General features: G+C 43.7%; 1 protein-coding gene across 1 annotated transcript in view; it reads right to left on the bottom strand.

Annotated features, from left to right (window-relative positions):
- Positions 1 to 26913, bottom strand: part of rk (G-protein coupled receptor rickets) — a 153017-nt gene extending 126104 nt beyond the window's left edge. The window contains exons 1-3 of the mRNA XM_071591471.1: positions 26879 to 26913; positions 23781 to 23927; positions 18636 to 18707 (exon numbers count right to left, since the gene is read on the bottom strand). Coding sequence (XP_071447572.1) covers positions 18636 to 18707; positions 23781 to 23927; positions 26879 to 26913 — 254 coding nt within the window. The remainder of the gene's footprint in view (positions 1 to 18635; positions 18708 to 23780; positions 23928 to 26878) is intronic.
- Positions 26914 to 27193: the final 280 nt, after the last annotated feature.

The following is a 27193-nucleotide window of genomic DNA, read 5'->3' as shown; positions in this document are numbered from 1 at the left end:
CACCGGATCTCTGAAGGCGATGCCTGTAATCCTGCTTCGGTCCATCCGTTTATTTTTGCCCGCCATCCAGCCATCCGGAGAGGTCTATCCCGGAGGGGAAAGCGGGTGAGAAGGGTCGCAGGTATGCATTCTTCCGGAATGTCGATTTGTAGGAGCAAAACTGAAGAACTTACCGATCACGAGCAGAGAGGACACTTCTAGAGGGGAGACTTCCTGTTGATCAATTTAATAAATTGAGAGGGTATACCGATTGGCTGAACTGTGTTAATATTTGTACCAGTATTTTAATTGGAGTTTGGCTCTAGTGCATGCACGCCTAAGGCACGGCTCCAAGTTGCCCCCCAGCAGGCAGGACGAGCCGGGCCCTAAACGACCCCCGCCTCAACTTTACCTGTGGTGCGTACGTGGGGGCAATCGATTAGGCGCCCCCTTCCTCCTTTCAGTTCATCACTGCCACGCGCCCCCTAAATCCCCCAGTAATTGGAGGCATGCCATGGAGACGAATCACTCCCTACCCCACAATACCCTGCCCGCATCCATCTCGTGGCAAAGAGGAACTCCGTCATGGGGATTACGATGTCCTCCCGTATACTTCGATTTCCGAGACTCATGTGTTTTTTCCTCGTGCATTTGCCGCGAGGATTGTTTTATGCCTTATGGCGAGGCGGCGATTACGTTTGGACCATGAAGCCATCCGCTCCCAGTCGTGCACGCCCTCCTTCGTACTTAGGCCGTCGACTCTAAATGAAATAAATGACCTTAAGGAACTTATTCCCCTCGCGTGTAAATGTAACTCACTCTCTGTCTCTTAGTTCGGCCAGATTAAGTCACTGTCACTTCCTCAAAAATCTGTTATACCATGGAAAACTTCATTGTGTTCCTGTCCAAAGGCTAGTGACGCACTTACTTATGTAAGCATAGCAGCATAAAAGCAATTCTTTTAATTTAGTCATCAAAAATCGATATTCATAAGGTAGAAAAGCTTGATGTTGACGGCAAAAATACAATTGAAAATTTTTCTGAATTTATTATCTTTTTCGAGTCAAAGCGGAGCATAATTGTCATTACATCCCTTGAGAGCAAGCGTTCATCAAATAGATATCACACTTACCGATTCGAGATTCCAACGAACAACGCAGCCAATGAAGGCGTTAGTTTGGGATGCTGCCGAAGCCATGGATATTTTTGGGCACCAACCGACATTTGTGACTCCGCGCTGCATGAATCTTATAAATGGGTTCATTACTCGACAAATAGAGGTGCACATAATAACCAAAAATGAGCAGTCACGTTTTTGTGTTTTGAGTAATTAGGTGACGCTGGCTCCCTCATCAACGGAAGATGTGGGGGCGACGGGAAGCCTCCCCCTAGAGACCAGGGTTCAAGCCAGATTCCGAACATATCCAAGGAGCCAAATAAATGCCCACTCGAGGGTCTTGAACTTTAACGGGTTGTATGAAGGACGAAGGGAGGCGATAATGTGCGAGGCATTGAAACAATCGCTGAGGGAAACACTGCGGAGGGAGGCATGTTTGGGCACTGCTGGGGAGAAGGAGGGAGGCTAATGCTGGGGTAGGTTTTAAATGAGGCGCGGTGATAGCTGATGCGTATGTGGAGGGGCGTGGTGCACAGTCCAACGTGGGAGGAGGGACAGAGTGAGGATTGCAGTTGAGCTGCTGGGTAATATTGCGTGTATGAGAGAATACATTTAAATGATAGAGAATATCTTCGCATGGTTATTCATAGTTGGGACGAGAAAAGGATGTCCACGATTTTGTTTTTTGAGTGTATAGGTGGCACGGCCACATGACTTTAACGGAAGAGAGAAGGCAATCTTCTTCCTTCCGTTCAAAAGGGCGTTTAGAAAAACGTGCGTCCGTGGATAAACTGCTTGAATACGTCTTGGAAGAAGCGAACAGCTGACAAAAATAAATCGATAATCTACTCTCGGGGATAACAGTGCTGATTTTTATATTGTCGCTTTATTATAAATGAGTCGTGGCATGCAGGTCAAACCGCATGCAATTGTGCCATCCAGATATCCCTTAAGGTCAAGGCCGTTAGGGCATGCTGCGAAGATGATCTGATGGCGTGACATACTTGACGGAGAGATTGCAGTCACAAATGCAGCACCGAAGGGAACGAGACCGTTGACCGGATGCGAGAGTTGGTCACTTGAGGGACGCACCTTGGTGGAAGAGAACGTTGAGCTATCAGCTCGAAAGTGATCACCTGGTTTGGGCACCATTCACCAAGTGGATTCGGTTCCACACAGGTGATGTTGATAACTGCTGAAAATTTTGCGCGCCTATAAATATTACCTTATTCCGTCATTTTTTCAGATTTCACGTGGACTAGCAATGGAAAATGTCGTAAGATGAACACGCGACTGAAAGAGGACGAATGTTTTGGTCTTGTGGCAATGTGTCTAGCTTCTCCTTCATTGCGCATACTTTTTAAGCATTTTTATAAGAAATCCTATTATCCTCCACATAGACACCTTGATCATTTGCACGGACGGGAAAAATAATTTCTTCGAATTTATAATACGGTCGAAAGAAGACCCGTTAAATGAAGCCGAGTTTCTTTTAATGGGAACCGCATATCGTCCTGATATGCGCTCCCTATGAAAGGCGCTGAGTTTGAACTACCCCTCCCCTGGCAAAGACTGGAGTTCTTTCCTTAGTAACTCTAATCTTTCCCAGGGGAGGGCACTGCTCTCAGGCCTGTGGTCCAGCAGACGGAGAAGCAAACGCATCATATAACCCTCGGAAATTTCATAAGGAGACTGATAAAGAAGTATTAAAGGAATACAACTGCGCCATGGCCACGAGCGTAGCCATGTGTTCCAGCGTATATAATTACTAAATGCACATCCCGTCGAAGATGAAGAAAATATGCGATGCCAGGACGATTAGCAAGCAAGCGCAGTGCGAGTGAGAAGGCATTCAGAGTGGCGCTCCTGAAGATCCTTCAAGGGAGGCGCTCCGGAAGAAGAGGGCGCTCGATTAAATAATGCCTGGTGCTAATTTAAGCGGTCCTAAGCAGAGCACCCCTCGCTCCAGACACCCGTGGTCAGTCGCTCAGCTAGGGCATGCATGTTTTCCAGGGGGTAGAGCGTTGGACTGCGGAATATATAGATTATGTAGAAGCATACACAAGAACAATATACAATTTGGACGGAATTATAGAACAAAAATAGAAGGAAAGTAAGCGTCACTCACATTAAAAATAGAGCTTTCGGCCTGCTCTTATTTCATTTATCGACTTAATTGGGCAAAATTGAGGTTAATAGTCCCTTCTTCCACCTAACCCTTAGACACGACAGAGGTCTTTTCTTAGGTCTTATGGGATATCTTTATGTGTCTTCTCTTCTTTGCGAAGTCCTCTCCTGTGCCGAGGCGTTCCTGTCGGTTTCCCAGAAGGCTTTCTAAGGCGCATAGTTTTCGACTTTGTTTTTCTGATGGCGCCTCTGTGGGCTGACGGAATCAGCATCTCCTGGGCATCTTCATTGGCGGAAGGGCCGATGGGTGATGAAGACTGGCAATGGGTCACTTGTGGCAAGCCCAAGGTCGGACTGGCATCTCTGAGGTCCTTCGAAGAGCAGCAAAATCGGACACTGCTGCTTTTCCGAAGAAATCCTGCTCTTTCCCCTGGAGAAGTTCGTCGAACACACCAAGGTTGAAGACTCCCACGGAGGGACGACTCCATTCGCCGACAGATTGTGATCCTCTGCCGGAATGGAAGACGATTGCTTTTGTCTTCTCGGCGTTGACTGCTGACCACCATCGACGAGGTCCTTATTCGAGAGGAACGCACGCTTGGACCCGACGAAACCCAGAGCCTGTGCCGTGCCAGCTCAGCATGTTTTCTCCCCTAGATGGGACCTGATCAAACAAATGATCCATGCCAAGAAGTGGAGTCGCTGCATCTTCAACAAGAGGGCAGAGTGCCAGACGCGGTCGAATGCCTTCTTTATATCAAAGAAGACACCGGCCACCGCCATTCTCTCGTAGAAGGGGTCCCTGATGAAATCCGTTGTCTTTGCCAGCTGATGAACCGTAGAGTCGGCCCCTGCAAAATTCTCTCGAATATCTTTCAGAAACCGTCGAGAAGAGAGTTGGGCCGGAAATATACGGGACCCGCCTCCGTTCTCTGCGTCTTCGGAAGACAGACGATTCTCGCTCTCTTCCAGATGGAAGTGAAATAGGAGATCCTGACGCAACCGTTGTAGATGCTGGCCAGGTACGTCATCATCGCTTTTGGAAGCTCCCGGATGCCGTCGATTCCGGGCGTTTCCCTCGGGCAAAGGCGACGTATTTCTAATACGACGTCTACTCTCTCGATGACAGGCGCAGGTGTCTCGTCATCGGTGTCTCCCTGTTTGCTGATTGCGTTCCCACTGAGTCGCCGTTCCCCGGATTCGGTAAGAAGACGCTTTCGAGAAATCCCGCTGGCATCACTGCCTTTTCCCCCGGGACGCCTCCACGTCATTGCCGCTCACAACTGACGTTGGGTGAAGCACAGTTTCCTGCACACATTCCATAACTCGTTGACCCTCTCCTCGCCGGTGCCCTCCTTCCAGTGGGACTCCCAATGATCGCCCCGAACTTCCTGGAGGGCGTTGTTCACCAGGTCTCTCCAGGTCTTTGAGCTGTCACCGGAGGTCCAACGCCGACGGATGTTAATTCGGCGCGTGATGAGTCTTCGAACCGGAGAAGGAAGTGGCACCCGAAGATAGAACGGGTTAGCCACCTTCCTCGTTATCGCAGACCCATGGCAGCGGTTACTGTGCGAACGAAATGGCACACCATGCCAACTGCCATCTCGCTCGTCGTCGGCTCCTTCGGCTGCTCTCCGGCGATGAATCTCCGGGAGGAAGTCCGGTACGCCCCTCTCAAGTCTCACCTTGGAGAATCCTTGTCCCCGCGATGAGTTCGTTGGGTAGTGGTCCGACCAAAGCAAGAAAGCACGCATGCGTCACGTCCTAACATTTCGAGTGATCTCAGTGTCAAGCACTCTTCCCCACGGTGACGTGCGTCGGAGTGGTTGGACCTAGCAGTAGTCCTTCCATACGAAGGCATACGAAGAAGTCCTTCTTCGTATGCCAACGTCCTCGGAGATGTTCTTCTGGCATTTTGGTTGCCTGCTCGGATGCTTACCATGCAGTTCCCCAAAATTATCGCCGCGCCTCTGCCGTCTCCTAGTAGCCATAGCATAAGTTCTCGGACTAATACTGATCTCACAAAGTCTTCCAACCATATTCCTTCCTCACAGATGCTACGAATCAGCAAATATAGACTCTTCCTCCCGCATGTTCCTAAACCTTTTAGTAGTTCCGCTAGAATGTTATCCGCCCCCATGGCCTTATTTGTTTCATCTCCCTTGATGCCAATTCTAACTCATCGTCGAGTATGCCTGGACCTAAGCTATCTTCATCTACGTCATGTCCCTTTTCTGTTTAACTTTGTTGGTCTAAGTTCTTCACTATAAAGTTCTTATATACATTATTATTAGGTAATATACCGGTTAAGGTAAGTTTTGGATGGTCATAACAACTAATTAAATAATTTGTGACCCCTAGAAAAACGCAATATCCTACACTACATCAGGTCCCTCTTCAGCTCTGAGTACTTTCTTCCTCCCTTCATCCCGTCCAACATCCCTATCCTGTCCCTTCCCTTTCCTCGTTTGCCTAACCTTCACCCCTCAATTAGTCTTGAACATCCCACTGCCGGGTCAACACCCCTTCATCCACTTTTCTTTCCTCCATATGATTTCTACCAACCAACCCCTCTCTTCGCCCATCATACCAAGTACTTCCTCATTTGTTTTCTTCTCTGTCCATTTCACCTTCTCCAAACCCACATTTCAAAAGCCACCAATCTACGTCTATCCTCCTGCTTCAATGACCACGTTTCTGCGCCGTACATAGCTACGCTTCATATCAATGTTTTTATGAGTATTTTCTTAACATCCTTACTCAACGTCCCTGTCATCAACTCCCTCCTTCTTGTGAAAGCCTCTTTGTCTAGCGCAATTCTTCTCTTTACGTCCCTACTACTTTGACCGTGTTGGTCCAAAACACTACCGAGAAACGTTAACTGTTCTACCTGCTGTAGTTTTTGCCCTCCTATTTTAATGTTAAGCTTAGCCTTTTTCTTTCTAGAGATTCGAATAACCTCCGTTCTTTAACTATTGATTCTCATCGCATACATGTCGCACTGAATTTCCAATTCACTGAGCAATGCTTGCAACCCCTTGGCTGACAGACAAATTAAAGCTTCATCATCAGCAAACCTAACTGATTTAACGAATTCCCCGCCCACCTTCATTCCTACCTCCCGTTCTTCCCATGCCTCTTTAATCATTTCCTCCGCATACAGGTTGAACAGCAACGGTGATAATGAGTCACCCTGCCTTACACCTCTTCCTAACACTGCCCATCCCGACTCCCCGTTCCCCACTCGCACCTGAGCAGTCTGAGACATGTACAGGTTGCTGATTAGCATCCTTTCCCTCCAATGTATTCCTATTTTCTGCAATATACTCATTAGTTTTTCCCAACTATGAAACGCTTTTTCGAAATCTACGAAACAGGCAAATACCTCCTGGTTGTAATCTATATTTCTCTCGATTAATAATCTCATTACTGCAATGGCATCACGCGTAACTCTCCCCTTCCTAAACCCAAACTGTTAACCCCTTAAGTAATCATTTGACCAACTCTCTATCCTTTTGATAATGATCCTGAGAACAACTTTAGCTGCGTGGGATATACAACTTATTGTCCTGTAGTCGTCTCATGATGTAGCCTTTACCTTTTTCCGAATAGGAACTAAAACTGCTCTCAAAAAGCCTTCCGGCCAGATTCCTTCCTCATAAATACTACAGATCAGCCAATATAGCCTCTTCCTGCCACGTTTTCCTTAAACATTTCAATAGTTATGCGGGAATGGTATCCACCCCCACGGCCTTATTTAACTTAATCTCCCTTAATGCCCTTTCTATGTCATTGTCTAGTATGCCTGGAACTAAGCCTTAAGTCTTCCTCTACGTCATTTTCTTTTTCAATGTCTAACTTTGTTGGTCTAAGTTTTTTACTATACAGTTCTTCTATATACTCCTTCCATCTCTTTTGGATCTTTCCTGCGTCAACTATTACCTTACCCGCCTTATCTCTAACTGTTAGCATAGCTCTTCCTTTCTTACTTCCCGATAACGATTTAACTTTGCTGTAGAGCGCACCGATTTCAACCTTCCTCTGCAGACTTTCCATATCCTCGCACTGCGTCTTCCACCATGCTTCTTTGGCATTATTTGTTGCCCGTCTCAATTTATTGTTTAATTCTTTGTACTGCATTTTGTCTAACTCTGTATTTACATTCTTCCATTTTCTCCGCTCATCCATCTTTGTAATCATCTCATCCGTGATCCATGGTTTCCTAGTCCTTTTCGCATAAACGTTTCCAATAGTGTCTTTTGCGGCTTTAGACAGCCCTTTCTAGATACTTTCCCTTTTTTATTGGATAGTACTTAGCTCTTTACCATCCTCCATGATATCCTCTACCGCCTGTTTGTATTCCTTCCTTTTAAAACCGTTTTATGCAGCTACATTCCATTTTCTAACTCGTATTTCCATGTATATCTGCGTCTATTGTGGTGTCTAAACCAAGTGTTAGTAATGACTAAGCCCTGTCTCCTGCAAAACTCAACTGCTTTCTCCCCACGGTCATTCCATGTGCCTAAACCGTAGTCCAACACCTTATCTCTTACTTTGCCTACCATCGCATTCCAATCCCCCATCACTTTCAAATGTTTCCCTGCAGGAAAACACTCAATTATGTCCTCTTACTGATTGTATATCGTATCGACCTCTTCTTCTTTATGCTCGGTGGCAAGTATACCTGAATAATAACCAAGTTCGTCGGTTCTGCTTTTATCTCTATTAGTAATATTCCATCGTTACTCCTCTATGCTGACTATGCTTATTCCTACCTCTTCTTTTAATACTATGGTAACCCCTTGTTGGCTCGTCCCCACAACTGTATATTATTTTATACTGATCACTCCAGTAATCCCCGCTATCCTTCCATCTCACCTCGCATAGTCCTAAAATATCTATTTTTCCCCTTTCCATCTCTCGCTTGATATTCTCCAATTTTCCTGTCCTCATCATTGTCCTAACATTCCACGTTCCTATTCTAACTAATTTTGTCTTCTTCTCCTGCGTCTTCTGTCCTGCTGCTGCTGGTTTTCCCTTGCAAGGGTTTCGTGGGATGACGACCGCGGAAGCCTTGCCTCCCATGCTGCCGGGCATGACACACGGCCGATTGGGCCGAGCCCCGTAGTTGCCAGGACTCAAAATCTCTGTTTTGTCCATCATATTTATCTTGGGAATGATAATTGAGGTGGTTTCCCGTTGCCTTCCTCAATGTGTTTTTAATGTGACAGCATCACTAACTGGCCGCCCACTGAGGAACAGACGCTACGTGGACTACCTTTCGTCTGGTTCCTAACCTTCGAACTATCTGTAATAGGTGACCCTACCAGGAGCAATTATTGTTACTCCCGCCATCACAGCTCTAGGGGTCATCGGAACGCACAAGCCCTTCCGCCAGGTGAAGGTTGTAGTCCAGGAAGGGCTTATATACATATATATGTATCATTATACGTATCTATGTATGTATCTATGTATATGTATGTATATATATCTTCGAAATGGAACGCTCTTCGGCGACTCCCAACTATATATGTGAGTGTCCTTTCTTTGTGTTTCTATGTTTTAAAAATCTACATCTGTGTTTATAAAGATAAACACAGATGTAGCTTAAAACTATGAACATAGTAATGAACCCGAAGGTCGGTTTGGTAGGTGATGGTAGAGTTCAGCCAGTACTAAGCCCGACGGCGTGTGAAATTCACACATCAGGGAAGGGGGGGGGACAGTTCCTTCCCTGTGCCGTTTATGGTTTCCCAGGAGGAGGTGGAATTGACACATAATTGGGGAGGAAAATAATCTACTCACCACATCTATTACAACATCCGAGACCCAGGTTTCAAGTTACAAAGTCGTAATCAAGACACTGCAATTGGAAACAAAAGCCACGCACACCAAAACTCATGCGGAAGAGCAAAGTATTCACCTCTGCGAAATGAATCGCTTCCACTCAGTTGAAATTCACAACATCATCATTAGTGAACGATACTGAGACCCGGATGCAGATAGGCCACGCAGAACAAAATGAATGCCATTTCAAGAGTTTTTAATTCTATAGGGTTATCGGATGTGGGAAGGGACGCTATGACGGAAACATTGTAACACTTGTTGAAAGGTTTATTATGATGGGAAGCATGTTTAGGGATGGGGAGACCCGCGGACGGAGAGGAGGGATTGCACGAGGCGCGGTGGTTATTAATCCTAGTGTTCAGTGGTATGGATCATTGGACTATGTAAAAGGACGGGCAGAGTTTACAAGTCAGAAGATAAACAACATTCTTGGATGTGCAGGAGGAGTGGAGAAGGGCGGGAGGAGGGTAAAGGTGGGATGGAGTGGAGTGGTGAAAATAGGGTAAGTTTTGCATCTTTCTCGATGACATGGAGTGGGTATGACTTGGGGGTGTAGGAATGTTTGAGTATTTTCTTGTGGAGCAGGGAATCTGGGTATCCTCGTTGGAGGAGGTAGTGGTGCAGGTTGTTGAGGTATTTGTTAAGGGGTACGGGGTAGTTGCAAATACGGTGACCGCGGATAGAGAAGGAGTAAGGGAGGGAGCGCTTAGTATGGAAGGGGTGGTAACTGCTGTAATGAAGTAATTGTTGCTTATTAGTAGGTTTAGTGTGGACAAGGGTCAGGAATTTGTTATTGCTGAGGGAATTATTGACATCGAGGAAGGTTATCTGAGAGGATGAAATAGTCGAGGTGAAGGACAGAGATGAGGAATCATTGAGTTGGGAGTGGAAGGAATGGAGGGAATCTATACTAGGTGTGGTGAGCAAATTATTTCCTTTTCCGATCATATGTCAATTCCACCTCCTCCCTCTCACTCCTTCCCTATCGCCGCTCACCTCTAGCCTCTCCTCTCTCTTTCCTCTCCCCTAACCATTTCTCTCACCCCTCCTGCACCTCCCTGTCTCCCCTTCCCCTGGCCCGTTTCTTCCGATGAAGACGGAGCTAAATTCCACGAAATTATCAAAATACAGCGTGTGAGTGTTCTTTTTACAGGTATGTGTTCTTACTATATATTGTTTGTTGCTGTCCAAGATTTATAAGTATACATAACTAAGTATAAATATAAATATACATATATATATATATATATATATACATGTATATATATACATACATATATATATACACATATATATATACATATATATATACATATATATATATGTATATATATATGTATATATATGTATATATATGTATATATATATATACATATATATACATATATATATGTATATATATATGTATATATATGTATATATATATATATATATACATATATATATGTATGTGGATCGCGGCAGTCCAGTGGGTAGAGCGTTGGACTGCTGACCGGAGGGTCCCGGGTTCGATTCCCGGGCAAGGCACTCTGGGCACCTGCAGCTCCACCCAAGCTAAAGTGATTTTTCGGGTACCAGGTCTTCCTGGGAAACCATAACCGGCACAGCGAAAGGAACTGGCCCCCCTACCCTGAGGTGTGAATTTTCACACGCCGCATAGGGCTTAGTACTGGGTCATCTCTACCATCACATACTAAACCGACCTTCGGGTTGATTACTGTGTTTATGTTTTTTTTATATATATGTATATATATGTATATATATGTATATATATATATATATATATATATATATATATATATATATATATATATATATATATACACCATAAACACAGTAATCAACCCGAAGGTTGGTTTAGTAGGTGATGCTGGAGTTCACCCAGTACTTAGCCCTTTTCGGCGTGTGAAATTCACACATCAGATCATGGTAAGGGGGCCAGTTCTTTTCCCTGTGCCGGTTATGGTTTCCCAGGAAGATCTGGTACCCGAAAAATCACTTGAGCTTAGGTAAAGCTGCAGTTGCCCAGAGTGCCTTGCCCGGGAATCGAGCCCGGGATCCAGAGCTCTCGCTCCAACGCTCGGCAGTCCAACGCTCTACCCCCCGGGCTACTGCGATCCAATCCCCGACCCCGGCGTTCATATATATATATATATATATATATATATATATATATATATATATATATATATATTATATATATATAATATATATAATATATATAATATATATATTTATATACATACATATATAAAATATATAATTATATTTTATAATAACATATATATATATATATATATATATATTTTTATAAGGTAATCTACCGGTTAAGGTAGGTTTTTGGATGGACCCAACTACCAAACAAAATATAACAGAATATATATATATATATATATATATATATATATATATATATATATATATATATATATATATATATAAAATATCTTCGAAATGGAACGCTCATCGGCGACACACAAATATATAAAAACACAGATGTAGATTTTTAGAATATAGAGACACAAAGAAAGGACACTCACAATATATATATAATACATATATATATATATATATATATATGTATACATATATATAACACTTTTTTAAAGGTTCACGGACATGAATAATAATGTATAACACTTGGCACTAGTGGACACAGACAAAAACACAGAAACACAAAAAAGAGATTCACTATTTTTCGAATTTTCGGTGGTCGTTACCACCTTTATCAAGGAAGAGAGGGACAGAACTCTCATTGTGTTTCTGTGTTTTTGTCTGTGCCCACTAGTGCTAATTGTTATACATTATGTACATATATATATATATATATATATATATATATATATATAAACGCCGGGGTCGGGGATTTGGTCGCGGTAGCTTGGGGGGTAGAGCGTTAGACTACCGAGCGTTGGAGCGAGAGCTCTGGGTCCCGGGCTCGATTCCCGGGCAAGACACCCTGGTCACCTGCAGCTTCAAAAAAAAGAGACTCACTATTTTCGAATTTTCGGTGGTCGTGACCACCTTTATCGAGGAAGAGAGGGACAGAACTGAAGGGAATACGATGGCTGGAGCGATGGATGGAAGGGGAAGGTGAAGAGAGAATTCCGAAGGGACGGGTTTGGAGGGGCAGCTTTAGAAGGGTCGGGAAAATGTAGACGGTGATGAGGGTGGAAGGGGGATGAAAATATAATTGCAGCGGGGTAATTAATGCCTAATATTCATTCCTGGCCAATTCCAGGACTCCAAGAGCCAGATGAAGGATTGCTCTAATGTTTTCAGTTTCAGTGGAGGATCAGAGGATACAGGACCATAACAGGACACACAGAGGAAACCATAAGAGGACACAGAATTTGCAATAACCCTGATTCCCTTGATAATTTCCTTTCAAGTCTACACTGTTCCCTCCTCAAACGAGGTTATCCCGAATCCCTCCTGAACAGGAGAATCCGAAAACATGCGTACACTCCCAAGCTTTCCTCCACCACGGAACCCCACCCTCTTTCAATTTGCACCACATACTTCCCGGGCTTAGAATCTCTACGATCAATCCTAAAAGACCTCTACCCTATCCTAAAAAATCATAATGCCACCGCCAACCTTTTTCCCAAATGTCCCTCAGTTACTTTCAAACGACCCGCCAACCTATCCGATCTCCTCAAATCAACCAACCCACTCCTTAAATCCCCAACCGGTCCCAAAACCACTCCCACGCCATGCAATAAACCCAGATGCAAAACATGCCCTATTTTCAAAACCAAAATCCCATCCCTCTCCCACCCGCTTTTTAACCCTCTCCCACCAATTCCCTCCTCTACTTGCACATCTAGCAATGTAGTGTACCTTCTGAAGTGCCAACTTTGCCCTGCCTATTACATTGGGCAGTGCACCACACCCCGAAATATCAGAATCAACAGCTACCGAGCCTCATGCAAAAAATCTTCCCTAATTTATATCTCCCTATCCCCAAACAGGCCTCCGACCACAACACTCCGTTTGATAAATGCTATAGTGTATCCATCGTAGCATCCCTCCCACCCTCTGATCCTCCATTGAAACTTAAAACATTAGAGCAATCCTTCATCTGGCTCTTGGAGTCCTGGAATTGGCCAGGAATCAATATTAGGCATTAATTACCCCGCTCCAAATATATTTTCATCACCCTTCCACCCCCATCACCTTCTACATTTTCCCCACCCTTCTAACGCTGTCCCTCCAAACACGTCCCTTCGGAATTCTCTCTCCACCTTCCCCTTCCATGCATCGCTCCAGCCCTCGTATTCCCTTCAGTTCTGTCCCTCTCTTCCTCGATAAAGGTGGTCACGACCACCGAAAATTCGAAAAATAGTGAGTCTCTTTTTTGTGTGTTTTTGTATTTTTGTCTGTGTCCACTAGTGATAAGTGTTATACATTATTATTCACGTCCGTTAGACTTTCAAAAAGTGTTATATATATATATATATATATATATATATATATATATATATATATATATATATATATATGCTTTCGTAGGCGTAACACGGAAGTGCCGAATAGTACAATTCACAGTAACACACAATATAGAAACACAAAAAAAGAAGAACACTCACACGTCGTTCCTTGATATTTTGACGGAAACAATCCGTCTTCATCTGAAGATATAGAAGTAATAACTGCTGGAATTGTAGAGGTGAGGGGTGCGAGAGAAAGGGAAGGGGGGCAGGGTAAGGGGAGAACGGGAGGCGAAGGAGAGGTGAGAGGAATGGTTGGGGAGAGGAAAGGGCGAGGAGAGGCTAGAGGGGAGCGGAGATAGGCAAGGAGGGAGAGGGAGGTGGTGCAATTGACACAAAATCGGAAAATAGAACAACATGCTCACCGCAACTATTGCAACATACGAGACCCAGGTTTCAACCTTTCAACGCCGCCTTGGCTATCCTTTTAAGCACTTCGCTTTGGCGAACATTTTTCGTGAGCACGTGTGAACACAAAGAGCCTTTTACTTTTGGAGTGACGCGGCGACGTCTCGCAAAAGTAGAGGCGAATGCTGCGTTCATATGCCCTCCTCCTCTTGGCGTCGGAGAGTGGTGATCGCAGAGGGACGTCATTTGTTCGCAAAAATGATAAAAAAAGAGCTCTGGCCACTCACATAATCCCATCTCTCGGCAGGGAGAATGAGCGGTCCCCCCGCCCCCCTTGAAGCAGCGCGTACAGCATACTCTCCCTCAGCTAGCATCGCTTTCCTTCGCACCCCCCAAACTCCGAGAGCCCTTCCTCTCCCAAATCCCTTTCTTAGTCTCCCGCCCCCTCTCCCGGATCACTTCATCACTCCTTTTCCTGCCCCACTCGCCCGGGGCGAACGTGGCAAGTCTCCGAAAGCTTCAAGTACGTTTCCAAGACACGTCTCGTGGTAATGCGATGAATGAATCCTTGTCGGACTGCTTAAAAATAAGGCTCCTTCCGGAGACTGGTCAGGGGGAGGATGCGTGAGGGGACATGGGTGTAGGCGGTTTGCAAATAGGTAGCCTTTCCCGAAAAACCTTCTTGTTGCCTTCGGGAATATCGGGATGACAAAGTAGGAGAGATTTCCGGCGAACGCCAACCTGAATTCCATCGTGTGTTATTCATTTCTTTTGCTTTGTGTTCACATCCCCAAGGAAAGGGATGCTAAAGGAATAAGGTAGCTTCCGTAAAATATTAATTACCAGGCTCTCTAATGTCACGCATATGATTCACTTAATCTGTGAATTCCATGCCTTGTTTATCCACAAATAAAGTAGGATCTGGGAACGAGATTTTCAACTGAATCTTCGACTTTGAAAAAGTGCATCACTCTAAAGATTGGCTCCGTTTGAGACTTACTCATTATTTGTGAATTACCAATCATAGCTCATTCACGCAGGGTTATATACCAAGTATGCGAGGCGCTTTCAAATTCTAAGATATCTTATTCCTCCCGGACAAACATCTCCTAATGCACCCGCCATTACACTCATTGTCCAACAGAAGGTTGGTCGGTAATTTTTCCACCTGCTCTAGTTCATTGCCGGGTACTTTATCGCTTAACTTATCTTCCCTACTTAATGCTTTTGTTTTCTAACGATTGACATATTCCCCATTCCTCTCGCATTGATGCTGAAATGCACCAAGCAATAGCTTCAATCCCTTGGTGTGTGACGAATACTTCAATAGTTGATCATCAGCAAACCTAATGGATGCTAATCGCCTCGCGTCTCACTTTGATTTCAAGCTCAAGTGCATTCCGGGTCATTTTAACATATTCTCAGCATATACTTGCGAGTTCGAAAGCACGCGGCAGCCCCGCCTAATGTCCACACCGATCGCGTCGGCCCCCCCGGGGGACTTCCCTCGCTACCCTTGCCTGGGACGCCTGATTCACGGAAAGGGAAGTCGTCTAATCCTTCCAGTTTACGAGTACTCCCACATCCCGCATTACTTCCACCAAATTTGTTTACCCAGATAAAAATGCAAAAAATAAGTACAATTTTCTCCTTCTAGTTACCTTCGATCATCACTCTGGACAACACACAATCTCTCCGATCGGTATCCTTGCCCCACTCCGTCTCCTTGGAGCTGAGTAGCCTCGTATAATTCGGATATTCAGCGTCACCGCAGGTCCCCGCGAGATTCCAGTTCGATAGAAGCTGGAGACAGGCCTATACGCAAACACTCCTTGAAGAATATGTTCTGCTTTTAATCATTTAGAATATGACATTTTGTTGCAACGGAAAAAAGTATGCCCACACTACGGGTTATTTTTGTATTTTTTATGAAATGGTGTATTTAATAAATTTTGTCGTCCCCAAGAAGGACTAAACGTTTTTATTTCGTATTTCATTCATGCACTCTACTTCATCATGCTATTTTATGTTTTTTTAAATCTTCCCTTTGCGTACATTTTACCAGGGTTTAAGCGTTAATATTCTAACAGAAAAAATACCTCATCAAACACAACGGCAAAAAACTAATTTGTTGCCTTTCTTTTTATTTACCAGTTCGTAATTGTCTGTTGCCAAAACAAAATACGCATTTGTTCACCTACCTGGCTTTATATGAGATCGGCTGAGTCATGAGATTTTTCTCCTGGGTAACTTCCACTCGAGACTTGGCGTAGGATGTGGGCGAGGATAGGCACTCACGTCTACGAATAAGTGTTTTGGCAGACTAGTAGTGGAGGGAAAGAGAACAAACACTGCTACTCATAACAAGAACTTACTTATGAGCAGCGCTATAATCGATCAATCTAGGGTTTTGGTGGGGCGAGGAACTACTACACACTACTCCTAACCACTAATTAACGTGATTCAAAAGCATTAGAGTGAAGAAATTAGGGTTAACTCAATAATTCATAAGTGATTTTTTAGCTCTTAATACCTCCTGCAATGCCAAACCAAAAACATATTATTTCCCTCCCACTACTTCACCATTTCCCAGGATTTTCCCCTCTTATACCGTCCTAAACATTCCACTGCTTCTCATTATCTCATGCATAAACTTATCCTCCCTTAATTGGATTTCTTCCAACAGCCGCCTCTCTTCCCCATTCACGCCTGGAACATCCAGCCCATCATGCTTAGCACTTTCTCGCACCTTCTCCTTTCGGCCCATTACACCTTCTCCATCCTTCTCCAAACCCACAGCACAAAAGCTTCCAATCTACGTCTATCATCACGCTTCAGTAACCACGTTTCCGCGTCGTACATAGCCTAATCCTATCATTATGCTTCAATGACCATGTTTCCGCGTCGTACAAAACCATGATCCAAAGTAAAGTTTTGGCAAGCCTCATCTTAGCACCCTTTCTTAATGCCCCTATCATCAATTTCCTCCTCCTAGTGAAAGATTCTTTACTTAATCCAATTCTTCTTCTCCTTGCATCCCTACTACTTCGACCATTTTGGCCCAAAACACTACCGAGATACTTAAGCTGTTCCACCTGCTCCAGATTTTGCCCTACTCATTTAACGTTCAGCTTAGCCTTTCTCCTTCGCGAAAATCGCATAACTGTTGTCTTGTTTACATTTATTCTCATCCCAGATGGCACTGATTTTCCAATGTACACAGCAGAGTTTGCAACCCCATTGCTGAATTACAAACTAAATGCTGATCATCCGCAAACCTGACTGATTTCATTAATTGCCCACCGGCTTTCATTGCTATACTCGGAGTACCCTATGCCCCCCTGAACATGCCCTCTGCACATGCGTTGAACAGCACCGGTGATAATGGACACCCCTGCCGTACACCTCTTCCCAACACCGCCCATCCGGACTCTCCGTCCTCCACTCCCACCTGTCTGAGACAGTCTGAGACAGACACACCCTGCACATGGTGCGGATAAGTCTCATACCCCTCAAATGTACTCATATTTTCGATAGCACATATGATAATTCCACTAAACCAACTTTATCAAACGAATTTTCAAAATAAACGAAACAAACGAATGCATCCTCATTTTTTCCACGTTCCTCGTTAATTGCGGTGTCATTATTTCTACGCCATCACTCATACCCATTTAATTTTTAACCACAAACTGATCTTCGCCAAATTACTCATTTTCTCTCTTCTCATTTTCTCCCTTTTACTGATCGTCCCAAGTGCGGCGATAGAGGTGCCAGTTTGCTGGGCGAAGTCCGAAGGAGGCTGGGAAGGTGGGCATGGATTTTTGAAGACTGAGACGTGAGGGAGAGAAGGTTGATTGAGGAAGGACTGGAGAACGGCCTTTTGGTCGGAATGAAGGGCGCCAAAGAAGATCTTGATCTGGTTCATTTGAACGCAAGAGTTTGGGCGTAGCAGTGCTTCGTTGCCGAGGGAACGTTCATTAACAATGGTGATAACATCAGCCTCTAATCAATGGACTACGGCAACAATAAGATTGTCCCCACGAATAAATAACTGGAAATTGTCGTGGAAGCGTTTTTTTGAAAGTGTCCTTAGTTTCACTCACGTGCTATCGATGGAAGAAGGCGTTGTCTCTTGGATTGGGAGTCACTGTGGCGCAGAGTAGTGTGGTGACTGTAGTTGGCATTCGGGTCCTGTGCGCTTCACAATCGAGCGCCTAGAGCGGATCGTCTCCTGATCCGATACCGAGAGGGCGGTTTCAGGCCGAGCCGCCAGTTCGCTGGTGCTTTTCACATTTCACTGAGGAGAGCCACATCTTTCCACATTGATCTGGAATTCCAGGAAGTTAAATCCTCTCCAGTCAACTTTATGTCGACGGGAGGATCAGATGGCCCTTCGCTCCGCGGTGGCTCAGATGCCAACTAGGCAGTGCTCCGACGATGGGTCTGAGGCCGATTTCGGCCTGGCATCATCACCACGTGACAGTGAGCCAATCAGAGACACGTGCGCTGGCCAACCCGCGGTAATTTGAACTTCGGTAAAAAGACTTGAAAAACATGCCTTGTACCACAATTTGAACCCCGTAACAACTGGCCGGGTAGCATATTTTTTAGCATTTCAGTTTTCGTTACATTAAATAGGAAAAATAAACACCAGATGTGGGCGCAACAGATGCAAACAAAAGTCATAAACAGGAGAAATGGATATTTCTATTTGTACTCACAATATGACGAGGCTGCCGAGGGTCCCGAAGGCGTTGGCAGACAGTGACGTCATCTTGTTGGACCCGAGATTTCTGAAATAAGGCAAAACAAGAGTGCATATTTGCTATTAGCATTTAGAATGATCACTTTGGTTGAATATGTGATATAATTTCCCTTCGGTGGTTGTGTGTGTGCTGTATGTTGTTCGGCTGTTATAAAGAAGATATTCGCTGGAGGAAACCCAGTGCATGCATGGCACTCACTAAGGAATGAAACGAAATAGCATGATACTCTAGGTTTTCTTCCGAGTGTTGCCTTCGAGGTCTTTCCCTCCAATTTCATCCCTTTCTTCTTCATTGCGCTCGGAACCAAGAGAATTTTTCAATATGAGTTTCAAGGAAATCGTTCACCAAAAAATAAATATTAATGACGGGCAATTGCAAGAAGAATTATTCTTTAAGTAGACTTTTTTATTACCAGAGAATGGTATTTTCTTAGTTGATAAGAACATCAATTAGAACTTGCTGAAGGAGAAAACTCCATGAAAAAAATCAGTATTAGGTATCAATTTCAAACCAATATTTGTAATTATTGAGTGAATATCACAATTAATAATTAGAAAAAAAATTAATCATTAAAATAGATTAAAATTGGAAATGAATTTCAAAAATTTATCAATTAATTTACTGTAATGTTTACTAGGTAATTTTAATTTTTTAATATTAAAACATTTAAAATTAATTATTAACACAGAATTACAAAACATTAAATAATCCAGTCAAAATACCTAAATATTAATTACACTACGACTATTGAACTCCAAGTGTTAGTAACAAACATTTTACATACACAGCTATTTACAAAAAATTATTTACTTCTTTACGATTTTTCTTTCAGATAAAGGTGTATTAAACACACGTTTATTTGAAGACCTTTATTTATATGAAAACGCTGACATTACGTGAAACATTGATATTATCCGCACTAAATTAAAGAGCAACGCCGAGCCGCTAGATTCATTTCGAGTCCATGAAGTAAACGGTAGTTACCGGGAATACACACCTCAGAAATACGACTCATCGAAAGCTTGCCTCGTGATTGCCGCCGTTGAAATGAGCACAACACAACACAGAAGCAAGGGGGGTCGAGCCCAAACATGCGTCTGATGGAGGCGAAGAATAACGCCGAGTGTTTTCGAGGCTTATCGTCCTGGCCGATTGATGCAGCATTCCGATGCAGATCACGGCGCGCACGGAGAGCCTTCGCGACGGCGGCCCAGAGATGCGCACCCCCGCACACCATCCCCGCACACCCGCGTGTTCCCCCTTAACTTCATCAAACGCGCGCGTGACGGCTCCCACTGGCTCCCCCTCGTTTGCGGGCGCATAATAATCCGGCGAGTGAACAACGCGCCGGTGTCGGCCATTGATTAGTCCGAAATGCCCATCCTGCGCGGAGAGCGGCACCGGGGGCGAGGGCACCCGTCTTTCGGGTGGCGCACCCACCTCGTCGCCACCACCACCGCAGCGGCCATGACACCGATGATAACGAGGGCGGAACTGCACCGGAGTTCATTATTGCCGCCCGGGATTATTCCGCTGACAGGGGGGGGGGTCGCATCGATCGATGTAATTTAAGAAAGAGAAACGAATGAATATTATTATGTGAGCCGAGTTCCTCAACCAATCATAAGGATTGGTGGTGCGTGCGTGCGGCACTTGAGTGTGATTGCTCGAATGATGGCGAGCAACGCACCGCGTGAATGCCGTGGGCTTTAACGGCTCCCGAATCGTTCATGCTGCACCCGAAGATCGTATGACTTTGCAAATTAAGATTGAAATGAGTGGACCCCATGAAAAAACTTGACTTTATTATGCTTACCTTGAGAAGTGCTAATGTCCAGCTATTTTGAAAAGGTCATGAAACAAAAGGCACTCGTGATAACTATGCTGTTGATTGGATGGAGGACCGCGTTTTCCAAATTCACGACTCTCCTTGATTGAAAACGTGCTTTCTCTGCCATCAAAGCGGCACTCATTGATTGAGCGAATTCTAGGGAGACATGATATAAGAGAGGAATAGCAAAAAATCAGGCCCATATTTTTGTCTTGTGCAAAATCCAGCAAAATGTCCAGGAAGAACTCAAGAAGTTGCGGCGACCACCGATCGATGAGTCGATCGGTGGTCGCCGCAAGCATTCGCATCGGGAACGAAGGGATCCGAGTTGTTCGGCAAGGAAGACGCGATCTTACGAATGATTGAGAGTGCATGGTTCTGCTGATGACATCGATGGCGGATTAGAAGCTCGCAATGTCTCGGAGCGGTCAAAGAAATGTTTCAATTCGCAGGAAGAGCAAACTAAGACTGGAAGGTGCCCAAAATTGAGACTAAATGCTTGAAGATTCAAAGCGAGAGAGACCATTTTCAATTCAGAGAGAATAGAACATCTTCAATTGATCTATTGCCTGAGTTGAAGGGAGATATTTTACAGGAAATAAGAAAGGCAAAAGTCAACGGAAACAGCCAGTTTCATGAATATTCAATTAAAAAAATTGAAGTTGATTCCATGGAACACTAAAATGAATTTTGAAAACTTTCATTAGACCAGCAGCACCCGAGGCGTTGCCCGTGGCATTGGCCGTGAAAACTGCTCCTTAAATCTTTCAGAGGAAAGTCATTCACGGAATTTATGAGCTTTAAATAGAAGATGGGACATGGAGTAAAAGATAAAAAATACGAAGTGCCCACGACATTTTGCGCTTAGTCAAGGTATGGGGCGAGAGTGCTGTGGGACCACGGTTGCCAGAAGTGAAGGCGGAAGGCGTCTTCGTGGGTGCGAGGGAGCCCTGCGAGGCGTCGAGTGGAGGTCACCTGATGAATGCCCGTGGAAGACGAAAGAAGTAAATGGAGCGATCGTTGAAAATACTGGAGCTATCCTTCGGCTGGAAGACACACTGCGTCGTTCACGCATCAACTGAGGGCACCTAGTCAAACCCTCGACCCTAAAAATATGCCCAACAGGTTTAAACGACGCAATATAATGTGATGAGTTTGCTAGAGAGAACTAGGAGCAGGGAGGAAATTTTATAGTAATTGACATAATAAGTGCACAATTGAAGTTTCCAGCTAAGCGGAGATCTCGTTACCAAATGCAGATCCCTCATTTCAGAAACTGTTCACTCGTTCAGGCTGCTCAATGATGAGGCGCATTGATGACTGAGGTCCGTGGCCCTCCATTATACTGGGGCACAAACATCTCCGCAATGTTTGAAATCAAAAAACCCTTGGATACTTGCGCTAGTCGATGGCTAATAATTGATTAGGTAAGAACATTTCTGAAGTAAGCTGGATAAAGTTGCCAAATAAATCCTCCTTGAATAGGAAATCATTGCCTTTTGTTTCCTCTTCCGCTCCGCGACTGATTTCCAGTTCTTGTTCCTAATGTAATATCGAACATATTACATTAGGAACAAGAACTATTACATTAGGAACAAGAACTATGATCACTGGCATTTCATCCACACGTTGTCACTCTGTAATTTCCACCCCGTTCATCCTGAACTACTTTGGCTATCGTCCCAGCCTTTTACGATGTTCAGCCTTCCCGAGTATTCCCTTTAAGATGGTGTAATATTTTCACAATGCACTTCAAAAGGAATTTTTGTGAATGATGTCATAAATTTTGTGTAATTAATTTTTAGATTTACCATTTACATCAATTTTAGGCCGAGGTTTAGAAATGTGACATTCATTTCGTGCATTTAATAAAAAATCTTTTCGCCAAAATATATTTTTATACCTGAATAAAAAATTTCATTTTTTTGCGGATTGCATGAATTAAAGAAAGTGACGAATGACAGCTCGTCGTACAAAGCTTCAGTCCGTTTTTTCCTGCCTGCAGATACGTGTTTTGCACGCATAGTCTAAAACTAATGTTAGTCAAGAAGCAACATAAAATGATTAAAACAAAGAGAACACACAAACGGCAGAATCAATTACTTTCCCAGGAAGAAGAGCATTTCTCAAGTTCCCCAAGTATTGACATCTGGATCTTGACTGATCGTCAGGCCGTCTGGGAAAATGCGAGCAGCATCCATTGCGGCCATTGAATGACAATGCCCCCTCATTATTAGCACGGACACATCTCTACCCTGTTTAGTGGCGCGGTGGGAAACAAAGGCGTAGGGATACGGCTGCGTTAGGCGTAGCACTCACTACATTATGCGTGGCGGCGTGGAAGAGGGTTTGGTGCAGGGCTGCCATAAGACCTCAAAGAATTCTAGCGCGTGCATCACAACCAACTACGCAGGTTTCTCTCGAAAAACAGTTTTTTGAATATGAACAGAATGTGATTTATAGAGAGACGTAGATGTACTGGATGTGTGTATCTTCACTGAATTAATTTCACTCTTCTGCTCTTTGTATCTCATTACCCTTCTGATCAGTTTGATAAGCCAATGTACTCACTGGCGTGAGAAACGTACTGCTGCTAGTTGCTTTGTGATGATTTCATTCCTGAATCGAATTATAATTTGTTCGAAATTAGTCCAGAGTTACAGGGTAAACAGCTTTTGCTAAAAACGTCTTCCTAACGAAGAATTTTTTTTTCGATTACAAGCTGGAAAAATTACATTTTGGCGCCAATGTTTGGTGAATACGTCCATTGATAATTCAATCTAGGTCCGAGGAGTGTTTGCTAATTTATGCCTGCTATGGAGGAAACAGACCAAAGTAGATTGATGCCTGACTAGCTATTGGCACCGGTGGAAACATTGGTTCAATTTCTGCGTATCATGGAGGTTCCCTCTAAAGAAGAAGAATACGGACGCATCGAATTCTCTCACCGCAATTTCCATCGCTCGATGCGATATTCCCTCGCCAAAAGAACAACCCCTCGCGTTAATACCTTCCGAAATTTCCTCTGGGGTTATATTTAAGTTGAAGGATGTTGACAGAAATTCGAATGATCATTTCCAAGCGATTATTGCTACCTCGCGAGGAGATTCATTTCTTTGATCCCTGCAGCCTGAGTGGGTTGAGGGGACGAATGGAGATTATGGCAGCCCTGTTAGTTTGGTGTTTGGTTGGGTGATTGGCAGAGGGTGCTGGGGTGTGTTACACTGAGGTGTATCCTTTGTTGATGTTTGATTTTCCAAGTGACTCACAGAGCCTCGAGTCCCCGCAGCGGTACGAGGGCCTTCGTGGGAACAGTTTGGAGTCTGTTGCCGTTGAGGCGGAGTCTCCGCAGTGAGCTGCTCTGCCCCAGGAAGGCATCCACCGGGACCTCGGAAACCTCGTTCTGGTCCAAGTGCCTGTGCGCGCAGACACAGATATAACATATGTATATTTTTTGTATATGTATGCTTATATTTGTACTTTCACTCATTTGATGGAACTTTATTTTTTTAGAAAAAAACAGTGCAGAGGGCATCGCGATGCACTAGTGTTGGTGGGACCCGAAAAACGGCGGCCGCTTGACCCCTGGCCCTCGCTCGGGCCCGCGAGCTGGTAGAACCCACTAGGTCGACCGCCTGCGCCCAAAATGAGTGAAGGATATATGTGGTATTTAAAAAAAATGGAAAGGGAAACAGAGGAAAAGAATAGAGGAAGATAAATTAGAAATTTAAAAATTTATGGTATTAATTTAAAACTGAGGAAAAGGTTGTCAACAAAAAGAAATTTGATATGATTTAAGGAATGATTTTAACGGATGACACAAAAAGAGTACAAGAATTCCTTTTGCATAAACCTGCATATTTTTTGTTTTTATTTCAAACTTTACATTATTGCAGAAAGGGCATTAGTGCAGAAAAGGGGGTTGCAGGGTGTCTGCAGTGCAGACGCATCCAACAAACCTCTAAGCAACTCGCCCCCTCTCTCTAAATGCGTAAATTAAAAGGGAGTTATCAGGAATAAAAAGAATAAAAAAGATAAAGAATAAAATATTGGTTGGCGAAAATATTTCGGTTTATGAGGGTCATTATTTCTCATTTGAGAGTTTCCCAAACATACCTCGGTAAATAATGTCCTCCGTGTGTTCCAACATTTGTCGGTCAAGGAGGAAACGACCTGTTTCACCGTATCGTGAAATGAACGGCATAACACAGTTCACAATGAAAATTTCGTCATCAAAGCTCGATACTATTTAATCAGTGGGTTTGAGTTCAGCGCTAAAATTTGAGCCGCAGTTCGTCCTCCATGGAAAGGGCATTTAAACATTTCACTGTATATTCTGGAGCTTTCTTAGAATAAAAGATTCCAACACCAAGAGCGTAAAAGGGCTAAAGGAGTGAGGGAAGGGTTAACACGTTCTCAACGTTAACATAAAAATGTTTTCCTCTTAAATACTATAGGTTGGGAACACGTATTTTATAAAATAATTTCAATTAAATGGTTCAAGGTGAAAAATGTAAACATTGAACCCTCGCCTCATAAATATTTTTATAGAGGCTTATACAGTTTAGAATATGCTGTTAGTGATGAAATATTTTCGTTCTGGTTTCCATAAAATGCCCACGCAAATTTGAATAATGATTCAATTTTCTTAATCATGTACAGCAATCATTCTAAATGCACGGCCATTTCATCCAACCAGATATTTTTATCTTTTATGTAGGCATACACCACTTTTACCGCCATAAAATTAGCTCTAAACCTCAGAGATAGCGTGCATAATTGATAGAAATCTAATTACCGTCGTTTATTGCTGTTTTTGTTGTTTTACTTTCATATGCGCATGCGTAAAGCGATGGAACTTTGCGCAAATGACGACGCTCGCAGGCATGCCTAAGCTTGATCCAGAAGATGATCAAAGGATGACAGCAGGTCGCTCATGAACAATGGCAAGAAAATGCATTGCCCATGGGTTTTCACGTCGAGGTTAAAATGCACCTCGGATCGTCACTCAGCGTGGTCAAAGTAACACCAGTAAATAATTGTTATTTAATAATGATATTATTTTCATTAATAATCAGGGAGAATATCTTTTAGATAACCTGCATGGTCTAATTCTACGTGAATGTAGTCATACATACAAACGAACATAATGACTCGATGATGTTTACACAACTTCCATCCCGAAATTCATTCCTTTCAAAGGCGGACTGAGTAGACCTGAAGTGGGTGGACGAGCACCGGAGATGCAGTCAATCTATCCGATCTCATATTTTTCTTAAAGCATATTCCGAAAAGCGGAATTTTCACCTTCAATTCGCAAGTAATATTGCTTCCCCATAGTTGGTGACACACATATGTGGTAAATGAATTGAAATTCTCTTTTTTTGACGTAATTATTATTAGGTAATCTACCGGTTAAGGTAGGTTTTCGGATGGACATAATTACTATATAAATAATTTGTGACCCCTCGCAAAACAAAACATCCTACTCTACATCAGGTCCCTCTTCAGCTCTGAGTACTTTCTTCCTCCCTTCATCCCGTCCAACATCCCTATCCTCTTCCTTCCCTTCCCTCCTTTGCCTAACATTCTCCCCTCTATTACAGTTTTCAACATCCCACTACCGATCAATACGCCCTTCATCCACTTTTCCTGCCTCCATAGGATTTCTCCCAACAAACCCCTCTCTTCGCCCACCATACCAAGTACTTCCTCATTTGTTTTCTTCTCAGTCCATTTCACCTTCTCCATTCTTCTCCACACCCACATTTCAAAAGCCTCAAGCTCTATTCTCCTGCTTCAATGACCACGTTTCCGCGCCGTACATAGCTACGCTCCATATCAAAGTTTTTACGAGTCTTTCCTTAACATCCTTACTCAACGTCCCTGTCATCAAATCCCTCCTCCTTGTGAAAGCCTCTTTGTCTAGCGCAATTCTTCTTCTTACGTCCTTACTACTTTGACCGTGTTGGTCCAAAACACTACTGAGATACGTAAACTGTTCTACCTGCTGTAGTTTTTGCCCTCCTATTTTAATGTTAAGCTTGGCCTTTTTCTTTCTAGAAAATCGCATAACCTTTGTTTTATTAATATTGATTCTCATCCCAAACCTGTCGCACTGAATTTCCAATTCACTAAGCAATGCTTGCAACCTCTTGGCTGACTGACGAATTAAAGCTTGTTCATCAGCAAACCTAACTAATTTTACGAATTCCCCGCCCACTTTCATTCCTACCTCCAGTTCTTCCCATGCCTCTTTGATCATTTTCTCTGCATACAGGTTGAACAGCAACGGTGATAATAGGCAACCCTGCCTTACACCTCTTCCTAACACTGCCCATCCGGACTCCCCGTTCCCCACCCGCACCTGATCAGTCTGAGACATTTGACAATCTGAGACATTTTGACGTAATATGGCAGCTATTTCTGATGGTTCATAGAGATAAACTTTGAACAAGAAGTTTAAAATCACTTAATCCAAATCTCCATGCACTCGAATCGGCGAACCCATTAGAAAATCAAGTAATCTAATTTCAAATTACAGAGCAATATATTTTACTTTTAATCATTAGGTGGTCGCAACGTGATGATACATTACTGACGAATTTAATTTAACTTCCTTCGGCAAGGAAAAGAATATTAAGTGCAAGTAAGGATAGGGAGGAGATCAACGAAATTCCCT

Source organism: Hetaerina americana, unplaced genomic scaffold, assembly GCF_022747635.1.
Source record: "Hetaerina americana unplaced genomic scaffold, ioHetAmer1.1.p SCAF_47, whole genome shotgun sequence".
In the NCBI taxonomy this organism is placed as follows: domain Eukaryota; kingdom Metazoa; phylum Arthropoda; class Insecta; order Odonata; family Calopterygidae; genus Hetaerina; species Hetaerina americana.
This window is presented reverse-complemented; position numbering and strand designations above follow the sequence as displayed.